The sequence below is a fragment of the Eublepharis macularius genome, chromosome 16 (assembly GCF_028583425.1).
Source record: "Eublepharis macularius isolate TG4126 chromosome 16, MPM_Emac_v1.0, whole genome shotgun sequence".
Classification (NCBI taxonomy): Eukaryota; Metazoa; Chordata; class Lepidosauria; order Squamata; family Eublepharidae; genus Eublepharis; species Eublepharis macularius.
This window is the reverse complement of record NC_072805.1, coordinates 20,139,867-20,154,621: the sequence shown is the minus strand read 5'-3', so window position 1 is coordinate 20,154,621 and position 14,755 is coordinate 20,139,867. Positions and strand designations below refer to the sequence as shown.

At 43.6% G+C, this 14,755-nt stretch overlaps 1 protein-coding gene across 2 annotated transcripts in view; it reads left to right on the top strand.

Annotated features, from left to right (window-relative positions):
- NLRC5 (NLR family CARD domain containing 5) overlaps positions 1-14,755 on the top strand; it is a 91,616-nt gene that overhangs the window by 23,801 nt on the left and 53,060 nt on the right. For both annotated transcript variants that reach the window (XM_055000827.1, XM_055000828.1), the window contains exons 7-15: positions 3,490-3,573; positions 3,696-3,779; positions 6,619-6,708; positions 7,530-7,580; positions 9,963-10,025; positions 11,550-11,633; positions 11,727-11,810; positions 13,039-13,128; positions 14,050-14,115. In XM_055000827.1, the coding sequence (XP_054856802.1) occupies positions 3,490-3,573; positions 3,696-3,779; positions 6,619-6,708; positions 7,530-7,580; positions 9,963-10,025; positions 11,550-11,633; positions 11,727-11,810; positions 13,039-13,128; positions 14,050-14,115 (696 nt within the window). The remainder of the gene's footprint in view (positions 1-3,489; positions 3,574-3,695; positions 3,780-6,618; positions 6,709-7,529; positions 7,581-9,962; positions 10,026-11,549; positions 11,634-11,726; positions 11,811-13,038; positions 13,129-14,049; positions 14,116-14,755) is intronic.

Sequence of the window (14,755 nt, the reverse complement as noted above, 5' to 3'; positions counted from 1 at the left end):
CAGGGCCAACCTGGTGTAGCTTTTGAGATGTGACAAGACCGGGCTAGCCTCATCCATCCAGGTCCAAATAGAAGTATTAAAATAGATACAGATAAATAGAAGAGCCCCGTGGTGCAGAGTGGTAAGCTGCAGTACTGCAGCCCAAGCTCTGCTCACGACCTGAGTTCGATCCTGGCAGAAGCTGGGTTCAAGTAGCCAGCTCAAGGCTGACTCAGCCTTCCATCCTTCTGAGGTCAGTAAAATGAGTACCCAGTTTCCTGGGGGTAAAGTGTAAATGACTGGGAGAGGCAATGGCAAACCATAACAGAAAGTCTGCCAAGAAAACATTGTGATGTGACGTCCCCCATGGGTGCTTGCATGGGCGGGGCCACCTGACATGTGACCTCTTTTGGGAACTACCGGAACTGCGTTCCTGTGCGTTCCCCCTCGAAATGAGCCGTGTTCACAGGTATTTTCACAGAATTACACAAAGTAATTTTCCACACAGGTCTCACTAACAGAATAAACTCTTTTCATGTCCACACAAACCTACATTCATTCAGGCCTTTCCACATAGCTTGCCTGACCTAAATAGAATAATCACTATACACAAAGATAGTTCAAGATGAGTAGCTATGTTTGTCTGTGGCAGTAGGAAAGAGCGAGAGTCCAGTAGCACCTATAGACTAACAAAGTTTGTGGTAGGGTAGGAGCTTTCGTGAGCCACAGCTCACTTCTTCAGATACTGTGACTCATGAAAGCTCTTACCCTACCACAAATTTTCACTTATAGATGCTACTGGACTCTTGCCCTTTCCCGCTATACACAAACCATCAGGCATACACACACATTTTTCCTGGCTTAGACAGAATTAAGGCTCTCAGGCTTCTACACAGTTTGCCCGATTTAGCCAGATTCCTTTCTCTGAGCAGCACACAGACTGTCTCAGGAACACAGTTTCATGGAACTTGGTGGAATAAATACTTTCAGAAACACACAAGTCAATTCAGGCTCCTCACAGACTGCCTGACGTAAATTAAATATCCTCTCTCTGAGAGAGACAAAGGGTGACTGAAAAATGTCCTCTCAGCACAGACTAAAAAACTGTAGTTCACCCTGCCCACTAGGGTACAGCTACTGTCCAATTTCCTTAGAGGCCTGCATTTAGACTAGACATGGGCATGAACCACAAAAAAAACGAACCATGAGTTTCGTGGTTCATGGGTTTTCATGAACTATGAGCCATGAACTGGGGCCAGATTACGAACCAGTTCGTGGTTCATGGGGTTTATATGCCCCTTTCCGGCTGCTTAGCAGTGGCAGGGAAAGGGACATTTGACAGTTTAAAGGGCCCTTTCCTGCCTTGCAAGCAGCAGGTCTCTTTAAACTATCTGCTGGCAGGCAGCAGGAGGATCCCCCCCTCGCCTCCTGCCTACTTGCACGGTCTACCAATGTTTTTATTATGCCTCTTTTCTGTCGAGGGTGGTGATTGGAATTTTTGTGTAAGTACCGATCCGTGTGAGTTGGTTTCCTGTAGACCTTGTGACCTAACTGAAAGTTTGCTTTGCGGATGACCAAGGTATCTAGAAATGGAAGTTTACCCTCGGTTTCTTTCTCCATGGTGAATTGTATGTTCAGGTGGATATTGTTGAGGTGGTTTAAAAATGCCATCAATTCTTCCTCACCATGGCTCCAAATGATAAAAGTATCATCCACAAGTATCATCCATGGCTCCAAATGATAAAAGTATCATCCACCAGAGGCATAATAAAAACATTGGTAGACCGTGCAAGACGGATATGTGAACCGCACTTTCTCAACGAGGAAATTAATCATCTAAACCACGCACTTCAAGCAAATGGCTACTCCAGAAATGAAATCAGAAGAGCGAGTAAACCAAGGATAAATCAAACAGCTAAGGAAAAACAGTCTCCCACAGGAAAAGTGTTTTTGCCATATATCAAAGGAATCTCTTATCAGATGGGAAAGCTTATGAAAAAGTACAGCCTACAAACAGTATTCAGACCCACCAGAAAAATACAACAGATGCTATGTTCAGCAAAAGACAGTAGAGACCCCCTCACTTCTGCAGGAGTAGTATACCGTATACCCTGCAGCTGTGGACAAGTTTACATCGGGACCACAAAGCGTAGCATCCAGACAAGAATAAAAGAACATGAAAGACACTGCAGACTTGGCCATCCTGAAAAATCAGCAGCGGCTGAACATAGCCTAACTCAAACAGGACACAGTATCCTATTCCAGGACACTAAAATACTTTACAACACTTCCAACTACTTTGTCAGACTGCACAGGGAAGCCATTGAAATTCATAAGCATAAGCACAATTTCAACAGGAAAGAAGAGACTTTAAGAATGAATAGAGCATGGTTTCCAGTCCTGAAAAACACTAGGCTAACAAAACACTCTGTATCCGACAATAGCCCTGCAGAGAAGATTAGCACATCAAGTACCAATCCATATGCAAAAGAACCTCTTCAGGATACAGTGAAGCCTCCCTCCATTAGCATTCCATACCTTGGGAAACTCTTACAGGATGACTCAGCCCAACCCCATCCCTCCTGAGTAGATATAAATGATCTGCCAACATCTTTTCCACACTGTGACACTGAGAGATCTCTGTCTTTTGGTGCTAAACCTCTGAAGATGCCAGCCACAGCTGTTGTCGAAACGTCAGGGACTACAATGCCAAGACAATGGCTATACAGCCCGGAAAATCCACAACAACCCAAACACTTGACTATTTAAATGCAAAACATTTCAGGTATTTTGTGTGAAACAGACATATGCATATTTTCCAGCTGTACTATGTGTGGTGTACTGCCTTTTGTACCGGGTACTGGTGTGCTGAGTAGGCCTCAGTGCAAGCAGGAGTGTAGGATAGACACAGTTTCACTTTCCCTGCTAGAAGCCTGCAAGGATGCAGGGCCTAGCAAGAAACTTCAAACCAGGCCAGGACAACCCTGGGCCTAGTGGACAAGAAACAGCCTTTAGTTAGGTATTCTTTTCTTCCAAGCCAAGTTAATTGCCCTACAGTTAATAAAGAAACCTTCAAGTTAAAGGAAACTGAGAGCAAAGCTACAAGTGACGAAGTGGAGAGCAAGTGAATGGCAAGTGAACAGGAAGGAATACATGTGAGTCTGTTCACTTGCCAGGCAAGTGAAATTCATCACTTGTAGCTTGGCTCTAACTGTTTTGTTACTTGCTCCAGTACTCAATACTGTGCACTACCCAAAGCCCATTTTTTTGAGGATACACATTCACATGAACCAAAACTGCAAAATATGCTTATTGAATTTTTCACACAAAATGGCAATTGCATGTAACTAGAAGATTATATGTAGTACACTCTCTTGGTATATAAGATAGGAATGCCAGAAACATAAAACTAGAAAATGGCCAATATTGGTTGGGAATCGAGTATTTCAGTTAGGCATGCTTAGTTCCAAGGCTGCACTTTGACTTCATGATGCCAATTTGACTCTTCAGGTTGGCAGGTGGAAATATCACAATCTCCGGACTTGAAGATCTTCTACGAGCCTTTGCAGACTGCCAGCAACTTGAAGACATAAAGTAATTCAGCTTGTTTTATATAGAAAAAAGGTGGGATGGAAACGTTACATATGCTTGTGGGTAGGGACTCTATTAATCTGATGAACACTTTAGGAAAAGATTAATGGGTCACTAAATTCTAGCTTGCAGGACAACAGGATGAAGGAACAGGAGATGATCAAGATTATAGAAATGTTTTCCACGGTGGAAAAGCTAAAGAAAATAGAGTAAGTAATATGTGTTTATTAATGGTACAAAACAAAACACTGTGATGGCTTTCTCAAGACATTGGTAGGAACCTAGCTGTGAGCCACACTAGATGTTATGGCTGCCCCATGTTTGAACTGTGACCATCAATGCCATTTTAGAGAAGAATTTGGCCATTTAAAAATGCCACGAGGACCCAATCCTGATCAGACACATGTCACAGTGGGACCAGGCAATCTAGTTCCCCCCACCATGTCCTTTTCAAGTGCCAGAACAGCCCCCTAAAACTGTTTTGATACTCAAAAAGGCATGGGGGTGGGGAGGAACAAGACTGTACAGTCCTGCTGCACTGTAGGGCGTTGGACCCTTGTGACATTTTTAAATGACCAAATTCTTCTCTAAAATGGCAGTGGCAGTCACAGGTCAGACCTGTGGTTGGTGTAACATCTAGTTTGGCCCTAAGAATAAGAGCCGAGAGAAATGTAAGGAAATCATAATTTTTTTGTGGACATAGAAACGAAGAGCTGGAAGAGATACTAAGGACCATCTAGTCCAGCCCCCTGCACAATGCAGGAAATTCACAGGTCTGCTCAGGGGTCATTCCATAGAAAAAGAGCTGGAGGAACTCATTAGCATAACTCATTAGCATATGCCACGCCCCTTGACATCGCCGGAAATGTGTCATTTGGCACAACTGATTTGCATATACCACACCCTTGACATCACCTACCCAGGCTGTTTTGGGCCCAATCCTGGCCATTCAGGGCCGAAATTAGGCCCAAAATGACAAAAAGGAGCTGAAAATGGCCGAAAAGGAGCCCAAAATGGTCAGGATCGGGTCGCTGCTGAGCAGGAGAGTGATCAACCACCCGTTAGAGGCCTGATCTGGGCCATTTCAGTCCCAATCCAGGCTGAAATGGGCCCAAAATGGCTGAGAGTCAGGTGGGCAGGGCCACCTGACATGTGACCTCTTTGGGGGAACTGCCGGAACTGTGTTCCGGCATGTTCCCCCTCAGAACGAGCCCTGGGTCTGCTCTATGCCCAGATGAAGGCAAAAAACCCCTCCAGGTTTCCTGGCTAATCTGGCCTGGAGGAAAATTCCTTCCTGATCCCAAAGTGGCAATTGGCATTATTCTGGGCATGTAAGAAAGGGTTGGAAGAGTCTAGCCCTGGCTCATCCTTTCATGCCCTTCTTCTCCCAATCTGCATACATTTATATTGAGTCATAGTATCATCACTGATGTCAGGTGGCCATTTAGCCTCTTCTTAAATACTTCCAAGGAAGGAAAGCCCACCACCTCCTGAAGAAGACTGTTCCACGGAGGAACCGCTCTGTTAGGAAATTCTTCCTAATATTTAGGCAGAAACTGTTTTAATTTTAACCCATTGTTGCTGATCTGACCCTTTGGTGCAACAGAAAGCAACTCCATTCTATAAAGAGCCCTTTAAAAAGAAGAAGGATGGAGGAATGGTGAGTTTTTCTTTGGAGTGTAATGGATTGAGTCAGAGATTTCATGTTCAGAGGCCTAGGCAGTTAAAGCTCCCTAGAGCCAAACTACAAGTGACGCCTGACACAGGTTGGACACTTGTCAGCTTCCCTCAAGTTTTGATGGGAAATGTAGGCAGCTTGGCAGAATGTTGGACAAGTGAAAGTTGAAAAGTCCATTGGACAGCAGTCGGAGAACCAAGCTGCAAGACCAGGATGCCTACATTTCCCATCAAAACTTGAGGGAAGCGGACAAGTGTCCAACCTGTGTCAGGCGTCACTTGTAGCTTGGCTCTCAGTCACTTGAACAGGACTAGGAGAAGTGGTAGCAATTAGGACTGTGGGGAAAGGAGCTTTCCCGTTGTATGAAACCACCTCCTTACTCTTATAGGCTTATAGATTTTTTTCAGATTGCTTGTGTAATAAGTTAGGGTTCAATCGTATGAGAGGCACACCAAAGTAAATGTCATAGTTTATTGCTTGGCATACAAATTATTCTCCTGGCTTCCCTGAATGCTCTCTGACCCTTACTGCCTGCAGCCCTTCCCTCCTAGCCAGGAGGGATCCTCTAAACATCCTTCCTCTATGTTCCTATAAGGATGTGTCACTAAATTACAACAATTGTTACAGCCCGTGTGGTATCAGCAGGGCTGGCGTCTACTCATGGCGTGGTGGGAGAGCTGCCACTGCCCGTGGCTTCTGGTGGGGCCCACTACTGCTGCCTCCATACGTGTGCATCTCCTCTGATGCCTGTGCTCGGGCTCTTCCACGGCCTCCTTGTGAGTGCTTTGTGCCCTCTGTTCCCAGCTACATATGCTGCCTAGTGCTGCTGGGAGAAGGGCGTGTGGGTGGTGCACAAACCATCAGCATTCCTGGTGGCCATGGCGGGGGCACTCCTAGCTGCACCTGCCACCCAGCACCATTGGGCAAGGGGCATGCAGGCAGCGTGAGCAGCTACAACTTCAGGTGATGGGAGAGCTTGTGAGTGGGCAAAGGAAGGACATGCAGGCTGGGGGGGGGCATGTGTGTGGGAGGGCAAGAAGGGGAACCTAAGAGGGCATGGCTGGGTTGAGCACTCTCTGCTCAGGGCCCCTCCAATCTGGAACCGGCCCTGGGTCTCAGCATAGTTGCTATAAGTCAGAAGTCACTCATTACTTTGCAAACAAAACAAAACCCAGGATGTGCAGAATCTTTCTTTGTTGGGAATGCTTGATTAATTAGAAACTGTAGAAACATAGTAAAATCTGGATTTTCATAATAAGTAAGCATGGGTGTGTGCATGTGATTTCGTGTGTGTGTAAAAGAACAGGAAATTGTATTTTTACACGAGTTGCTACAGAATTATAACTGTTTGCTTGTTATATCTCAAACAGTTTAAGCCACAATAAGATTTCGGCAAACACCATTCTAGCTTTTTGCAGAGCTGCTGCCATTTCTCCCAACGTTACTGCACTGCATATCAGGTACTTAACTTGGACGGAATCACGCAAGAGTGGACTGAGGGCCAAGCTACACGTGACGAATGACACTTGAACGGCAAGTGGATTGAGTGGAGGGCAAGTGAACAGGGAGAAATACACTTGCCGTTCAAGTGTCATTCGTCATGTGTAGCTTGGCCCTAAGTCTTTTAAGAGACTGCTCTTTGTAAATTGCAGTTTCATTTTTTCAGTAATAAAATTTGTTTGTTAGTTCACCCATTTACTCGTTACCAGTTAAATGAAACAAGCGCCTTATTTGAAATTAAAAGGGGGATAAGATGGAAAGGAGAATTTCTGCATCTGTAATAGTTTGGGAGGGAATTTTAGAAGATGGAGCTTTCCCCATCCCTAAGTGACAACTTACCCAAATTCTGAGTTCTGTATAACTGATTGCAAGATTCGGGTCCAGTAGCACCTTAGAGACCAACTAGATTTGCTCTTCTACCACAGACCAACATGGCTACCCACCTGAAATTGTTAAACGATTTGGCTCTCCATTGATTTGGCCCTCCATTGCCACGGGTCATTATAAAATCTAACATTTGGTTACTTGTGTGGCTATTTGAAATGTTATAATCAGTGAAATTGGACAGATTGAACATTCAATCCCAATATTGATGTTACATCTAGCATATCTAGTCTTGTCTTTACTCTGTATTTTGGAAAACAATCAGAATTCTACAACTTGTGTTCATTTTGAGCAGTTTGGGGTTTTGTTTATTTATTTAAAATATTTGCAGATCTATTTGTAGATTTATTTGTGGATTCAGGTGTTGGTTTTCTAAGTGTTTGCTGCTTGGTTGTAGGAAGAACACTTTAACAATTAATTTTACGGGCCGTTCCATAAAAAGTGGCAGGTGAGTAATTGCCTGTGGAGATTTGCCTATGTACAGTAAGTCAAGGTCAGGTTTACTCATGCTGAAGAGTGAGGTGGCAGAGTGGGCAGTACTCCTTCGTGCTGTGGGGGTGGGCGGAGGAGAAATGCCATTTCTGTATACTCCCATATGGAAAAGCTTCCCTGAAAGTAAAATAAAATATCAGGGGAAGAGGTTCTAGCCCAGCCTGATTTCTTCTGCATTACTTTGCTGAGTCTTTTACATAGGAGCAGGGTTTTTTTTTCTGGGAAAAGAGGTGGTGGAACTCAGTGGGTTGCCAGCACAAGGGGCAACTCTTGGCGGAGGTGGTGCCCCTGGTGCCACATGTGCGCGCACAAAGTGCACACATGCTCCCAGGACCAATGACGCCACTTTGGGTCAGCTGGAACAAGGGGGGAGTTTTAAAAAGTTTAAATAACCCTCGGCGAAAATGGTCACATGGCTGGTGGCCCCGCCCCCTGATCTCCAGACAGCGGGGAGTTTAGATTGCCCTCTGCGCCATGGCACAGTGGGCAATCTCAACTCCCCTCTATCTGGAGATCAGGGGGCGGGGCCACTGGCCATGTGACCATTTTCAAGAGGTGCAGGAACTCCGTTCCACCACGTTCCCGCTGAAAAAAAGCCCTGCATAGGAGAACGATGTTTTTTTTTAATCGAGCCCATGTTTGTAACCTAAAATGATTCAGTTCATTATATTACCTCAGAATTCTGCCATCTCATTCTCACACTATTCTGCAGAATTGTGCATTTGCCTGGGATTAAAGTTGCAGACAAGCCGTAAGGATGAGAGTTGCAAGTGTGGGGCAGGCCGAGGAATAGCAGAAGTTGGATATTTGGGCAGTGGGCAGGAAGGCCAGAGGAAGTGTGGCTGAAGGAAAAGTGAGATGAAGAACCTTAGCAGAAGAATTATCGTAGTAGGAGAAAGGCAGGGGACTGTGAGAAAAGCTCGCACAGAGGCTGACGATATGATGTTGTTGGCAGTGGGGAGGGGGTAGCAGTGGGGTATGTGTGGGGAGAGCTGGCAGAGCAGCGGGGAGGTGAAGTGAAAGTCCTGAGGAAGCAATATGGCTGGAAAGCTGGAGGAGACAAATAAAGAGAACAAGGAGAAAGAGGGGTTATAGAAAATCTTTGTAAATCTTTTAGAGACGGGAAGTTCTGTTTCCTACTGACAGAAGTAAAGTGGGCGCTAAACAAGATGGCTGCCATGTGGGGATGGGACAATTCATGAAATGGCTGCCATTGGATACTCCAGAAAGTATTAGGATATTTCAAACCAAGAACCTTCCTATGAGGGAGGAAACCGTTTGCCAGTGGGTGCTCCCTGCAGACCCTTGTGCTCTGCTATGGTGAAGGAAGACAGGATTGACTCAGTGCTTTGTGCAAGGGCTGCCAGCTTACTGCTGGTACTGGGCGACCTCTTGCTCCCTTTTCTTGTTGCTTACCACCATTCATCCGGGAGGTGGGAAGAAATTACTGGGAGAAATGGGAAGGGGCCTTGATCAGCATCTCTGGCATGATGATGCCACTTACAGCACGATATGCAAATGATGTAATCACAGCAAGTGACAGTCTAGTACTTGCCCCCAAACTCCACCATAGAATTTTGGGCGAATGCTAGAGTGTCACCCTGGGTGTGGTGATGTCACTTCTAGATCACACTGGAAGTGACGTCATTATTATGGGGCTGCCAGTTGAGCCTCCGAAAACATTAAGTCCCTGTCTCTGCTATGTCCTGCTGGTAGCCCTGTTTTGCAACCCTATTTGGAGAAGAAGCAAGTGGACACAAAGAGACACGTACAGCTTTCCAACAGGGGTTTGTGTGTTAAGATGTATATTTGCCAATTTTAGTTGCATTTATGTACTAAATTTTTATACTGCTTTGTGCATGTGGGTGTTGCTATTTTGTCATGATTCTGTACTCCCTACCTCCGCCCTGAGGTGTATTCATTTTTATATAGTTGTATTATCTGAAAAGGACTATGGAGACCACTCAGAGCCAAGCTACAAGTGACGCCTGACACAGGTTGGACACTTGTCAGCTTCCCTCAAGTTTTGATGGGAAATGTAGGCGTCCTGGTCTTGCAGCTGTAATGGAGAGCCAAGCTGTAAAACCAGGACGCCTACATTTCCCATCAAAACTTGAGGCAAGCTGGCAAGTGTCTGACCTGTGTAAGGCGTCACTTATAGCTTGGCTCTGAGTTAGGTGTTAAAGGTATGTCAATTACAGTGGTCACTGTATAATTGCAAGTAGACAGGTGTTGAGGCTCAAAAGAGTCCTTTGCTTTAACATATGTGAAAAATACAAAATATTTGCCATGCGAGGCATTATTGCCATCATTAAGTGAAATATGCTCTTGATTTCAGGTCACAACACTTAGGGATAAATGAAGAAGAAACTGTTCCTCGTGCCCAAACTTTAAAATTACGGTAAACTTTTATTTTAGATTTGTGTTTAACTAACTGTTGTATGATGAAATAACCTAAAACTATATATATTTTTGTTTGCTTATTTAGCTCTTTGTTCTGTTCAAAGGTTCAGGTGGTACATAAGATATAAAATTTATATCGGTTTAGATAAATGGCACAACATTAACCCATTCTGAAATGCAACAAAAGTTTTGAGGGAGCAATCGTAAGCAGGTCTACTTAGAAGTAAGTCTTAATAGGGCTTATTCCCTGGGAAAGGCTTTAGGATTGCAGGATGAGGGTCTGATTAGACAAGATGCTGAACATACGGTGGACTGGGGAAAACTCCAACCTGACTCTCATTTAACGTGCGACTGCACACACCTTCAAAGTGCTGTGCATGGGCTCCTGAGCCCCCACGAAGAACTGGAGACACTTCACCAGTCCCTGCTTGCCACCCACCAAGCTTTTGCAGATAGAAAAGAGACGTGGGAAGCAGGCTGTTTCTCTTACTGCCCTTCCACATGTCTGCCCAGGAAATGCATGTCTCTAACATAAAGATGAATAGCTCCTTCCAGCCCTTTTCTGTCCCCCTTTTCTGGGGGGAAAGCAGCAACCAGCTAAGTCTCTCCTGCTCTGTGCTTGCGCTCAGGAACCCTTCCCCCCTCCCCTGTATGCACAGTTTTCAAGGTGAGTGTGGTCACGCATTAAATACAAGTCAGGTTGGGATTTCCCCCAACCCACCTCGTGTTTAGCATCTCATGTAATCAGACCTTCTTGAGGTCCAGTAGCATCTTAAAGACCAACTAGATTCCCAGGGCGTGAGCTTTCAAGAGTCAAAACTCCGTTTGTCAGATAGGAGGAGAGGAAATAGGAAGGAGTCCATATAATCCAGGCAGAGGGTGGGAGGGGTATTGTAAATTACCATGTCAGGAAGCTAGCTATAATACATCTTGTAATTAGCTTGATAGAGCATGGGTGCAAAGTGCAAAAAATCAGCATCTGGTGACGTGAGAAAAATCCAATGTCCCGATTCAACCCTGCGGGGTCCATTGTTCTAAATTTGCAAATAAACTTAATCACAGCATCTTGCTTAGTATTTTTCCTTTGAAGTTTCTCTGCTTGAAAACTGCTACTCGTAGGCCAGTGATGGAATGTCCTGGCGGATTAAAATGTTCTTCCACTTGTTTTTGAATGTTGTGATTTTTGATAGCAGATTTATGTTCCCCATGTTCTGCCCCCACGTTCACTCCGACAATACAATCAGTGGACCTAACTGCACCAGCGATACCATCTCAGGCTCATTCAATTGTTCATCATCCAACATTATATATGCTATCAAGTATCAACAATGCCCTTCAACTCTCTATATTGAACAAACAGGGCAATCCCTTTGCAAAATCATTAACGGACATAAATCTGGGTTGCCTTCTGTGGACTGTATTCTTTTTGCGAATTTTCCTTTTGTGGGCAAAATCCTCTTTCCCTCACTTGTCATAATATTAATCTTTATCTCCTTTTTTGCTTGACATACGTTACCTACAGACTTCAGGATTGCCAATTGTATCCCCAACATGCAAAAGAGATCGCCACCATTCTCGAGAGCTGTTCCCACCTGTCTGAAATCGAGTGAGCACCCCACTCCCCTTGTTTAACTAATGGGCTGGTAGTAGAGGGCAGAAATTTAGATCAACTATATTACTAACCTGGACAACATGTCAGTTTGTCAGGTAACAATCTTGGTGATGAAGGATGTCGAAAGCTGGTGGAGATGCTGTCCAAAATGTCGATTTCTGGCCCTTTGAAGTAAGACTTTTCCTAGTTGTTTATGTTTTGGGATGTATCACCATTCTCTGCATTATTTTGTTTTGCTAGGAATCTTTGCAGTTTCAAAGAATTTTAATTTGTTATCTGCTTACTGATGGTTGACTGAAAGTTTTTTTAAAAAATCAAACTTATCATCCACTTTGGGTCCCAGTGAGAAAGGTGGACTATAAACAACAACAACAATAATAATAATTCTTAATTCTGCCCCCTGTGCTCAAAATGAATTCTGTAAAACAGCAATATTTATGCAAAGTAATTTTCTCTTATTTAAATTGTTCCTGCTCCCCCCGCTCCAATTCAGTATTTTGGTTTGCACACTGACTGGATTTATTTTGGGGCATGTCTGTTGTTGTTATTTATTTATAGTCCACCTTTCTCACTGAGATCCAAGGCAGATTACACAGTGCTAGTGAAAATACAATTTAATCAACAGCTAGGATGTTCACTGAGCAAAGTACAGTAATGAACAAAGGAACACTCAGTGAAAGAGGTACAATAGGGTATGGTAGCAGAAAATTTGAAAAGCAAGCATAAAGCTGAGCACAGAGATGAAATCCAACTGAAACAAAACATAACTAATTTACATGGCATATTTAGTAACACAGAAACTTCCTAGTTAGGTGCATGTCTACATCAATAGACAGTACCCAACAGAGCAGTGTATAGTTCCTATTCCTGCTAAAGCATCTCCCTGAGCTGCTGCTTATGGGTAGAAAGCCTTCCTAATTTTTTTTAGTTTTTCATAGTTTCTGGAAAACCAGGAGACTGGGAGCTTTCCTGACCTCATTCCATATAAGGTGGGGGTCAACCACAGAGAAAGCACGTTTGTTGTTGTTGCAAGGATGAGTGCAGTGGTAGAATGAGAAAGCTTTCCTTTGGGGTATAAGAGCAAATCCAGATTCAGATTTCTCAATAACCCAATAAACTTGGCCAGTCATTCTCTCAAAGCCTAGCCTCCCTCACAAGGCTGTTGTATGGAGTAAATGGAGGAGGGGAGAGGCAGGTATGCCCCCTAGAGTTCCTTGGAGAAAAGACAGGATAAAGCCCTAATAAATAAGGAAGCTGTCTTACACTCATGCATATGATTGCTCTTTCTTCTCCAGAAATGTCTACGGGGTCACAGGTGGAGACAGACACAAACACTCACTCACTCTCTTGTGTTTTTAATGAAGGTAACTAGTTTATATCTGAATTGGTTCCCTTGCAGTTTAAATAACAACCAGCTGTCTCTGGAGAGCATTTTCTGTCTCTTGCATTCAATGAAGATTTGTCCAAATATCCAGAAACTTGAAGCCAGGTAAGCCTGGATTCAATCAAGATATGATCCTTTTTTCTTAAGCATTTTATATTTCTACTTTGTCATGCTGTTCCCTGGAATATAAATACAGTGATTAAATTAAAAGAGGCAGTGTGGTGCATTGGGCAGTGGGTAACTGCTTTCCTCATTTCATTTGTTCCCTGAGCTCTTCTTCAAGTTTATCTCTTGGATATCAGCAGAAGGCTTAAAACACAAATTGATTTTATACTATATTAATTGCATGCACACACACCGGCAAATACTGGTGTAGTAAAGTTGCATTTTTGCAGTACTACCATTCCCAGTGTTTGGGTGGAGGGGATGTTTATCAAACCAGTTTAAATCCATGGTGTAGATGTACCCTTAGGGCTCCTTAACGGCATCTAAGGGCCAAACTACAAGTGACGAATGACACTTGAATGGCAAGTGTATTCCTCCCTGTTCACTTGCCCTCCACTTGCTCTCCGCTCAATCCACTTGCTGTTCAAGTGTCATTCATCACTTGTAGCTTGGCCCTAAGTTTGCCAGCAGTAATTCTTAGCTAGCCATGCTGCATGAACAACCCATGCGCTGCTGTTACAAATATGTGAATATTTGTGCAGTGCAAGTTACTTTGTCAGATGAACAATTGACTGTTGAGATGGACAGACCTAAGGGAAAACAGGGTAATTTCTTTTATGCTGGTATATGTAGCGATATTTGGCATGCACAAGGAGGTTGAAATTACACTTCCATTGTATGTACATGGGGAATTGGGAGTGGTCCTCCTCCTCTGTTCCCCTCATTCATGTCTGCCAGCCATTACTGGTAGAGTCAGTATCCCACTGATTCCTAGCAAATTGCTTCCAATTGACCATTCTGCCCCATTAAATCTTAATTATCCTGTTTAATATTATACAAATCCTTCTCTCTTTTCTTTAGTCTTCATCAGAAAACTGCAGTTTTGACACTGGCTAACAAAACGGTTACTGATGATTCTCATTCCAGGTACAAAAAACTTCTTTGCGATCAGCCTGCTTTGTAAATGGAATATTTACTCTGAAAAGAAACATTCATGATTGACAACAGCTGCAAAAGTCAACAAACTTTCTTCATTTAAAAAAAGTCTTTGCGTTTTGAATCCAGGGATTAGAAATATAATAAATCCCCTTTGTCCAATTTCTACTAAAATGCACAGTTTTAATTTTCTAGTGTTTGCTTGTGTTGTATTGTATCTGTACTACATTGTGGAAAGCTCTGAGAAGTGAAGTTCTGCAATGTTTCCAGAATGCTAGGAAAATGGGAAAAGGGCACCTGTCGCCAATTCGCCTTTCCCCATTCCTGTGACAGTTTCAAAACTGCTATTAAAAAAGGTTCATCGTTTTTGTAAGGTGAAATATAAAGTATATGCATATAAAGGCATATCTGTCTCTTTAAAATACACATTAAAAAGATGATGACTTGCACAAAACACGAGAGGACAGGCAAGGGATATGTACAGAAATTTCAGAAATGGGAATCAGAAAATGGATGGGAAAGAAGCAACAGGCAGCCATGCTGGTCTAAAGCAAAATCCAGAAACAAGACTCAGAGTTCTCGACCCAAGAAAACTGCTTTTCTGTTTGTTTTTGTATCATCCAGTCTGATG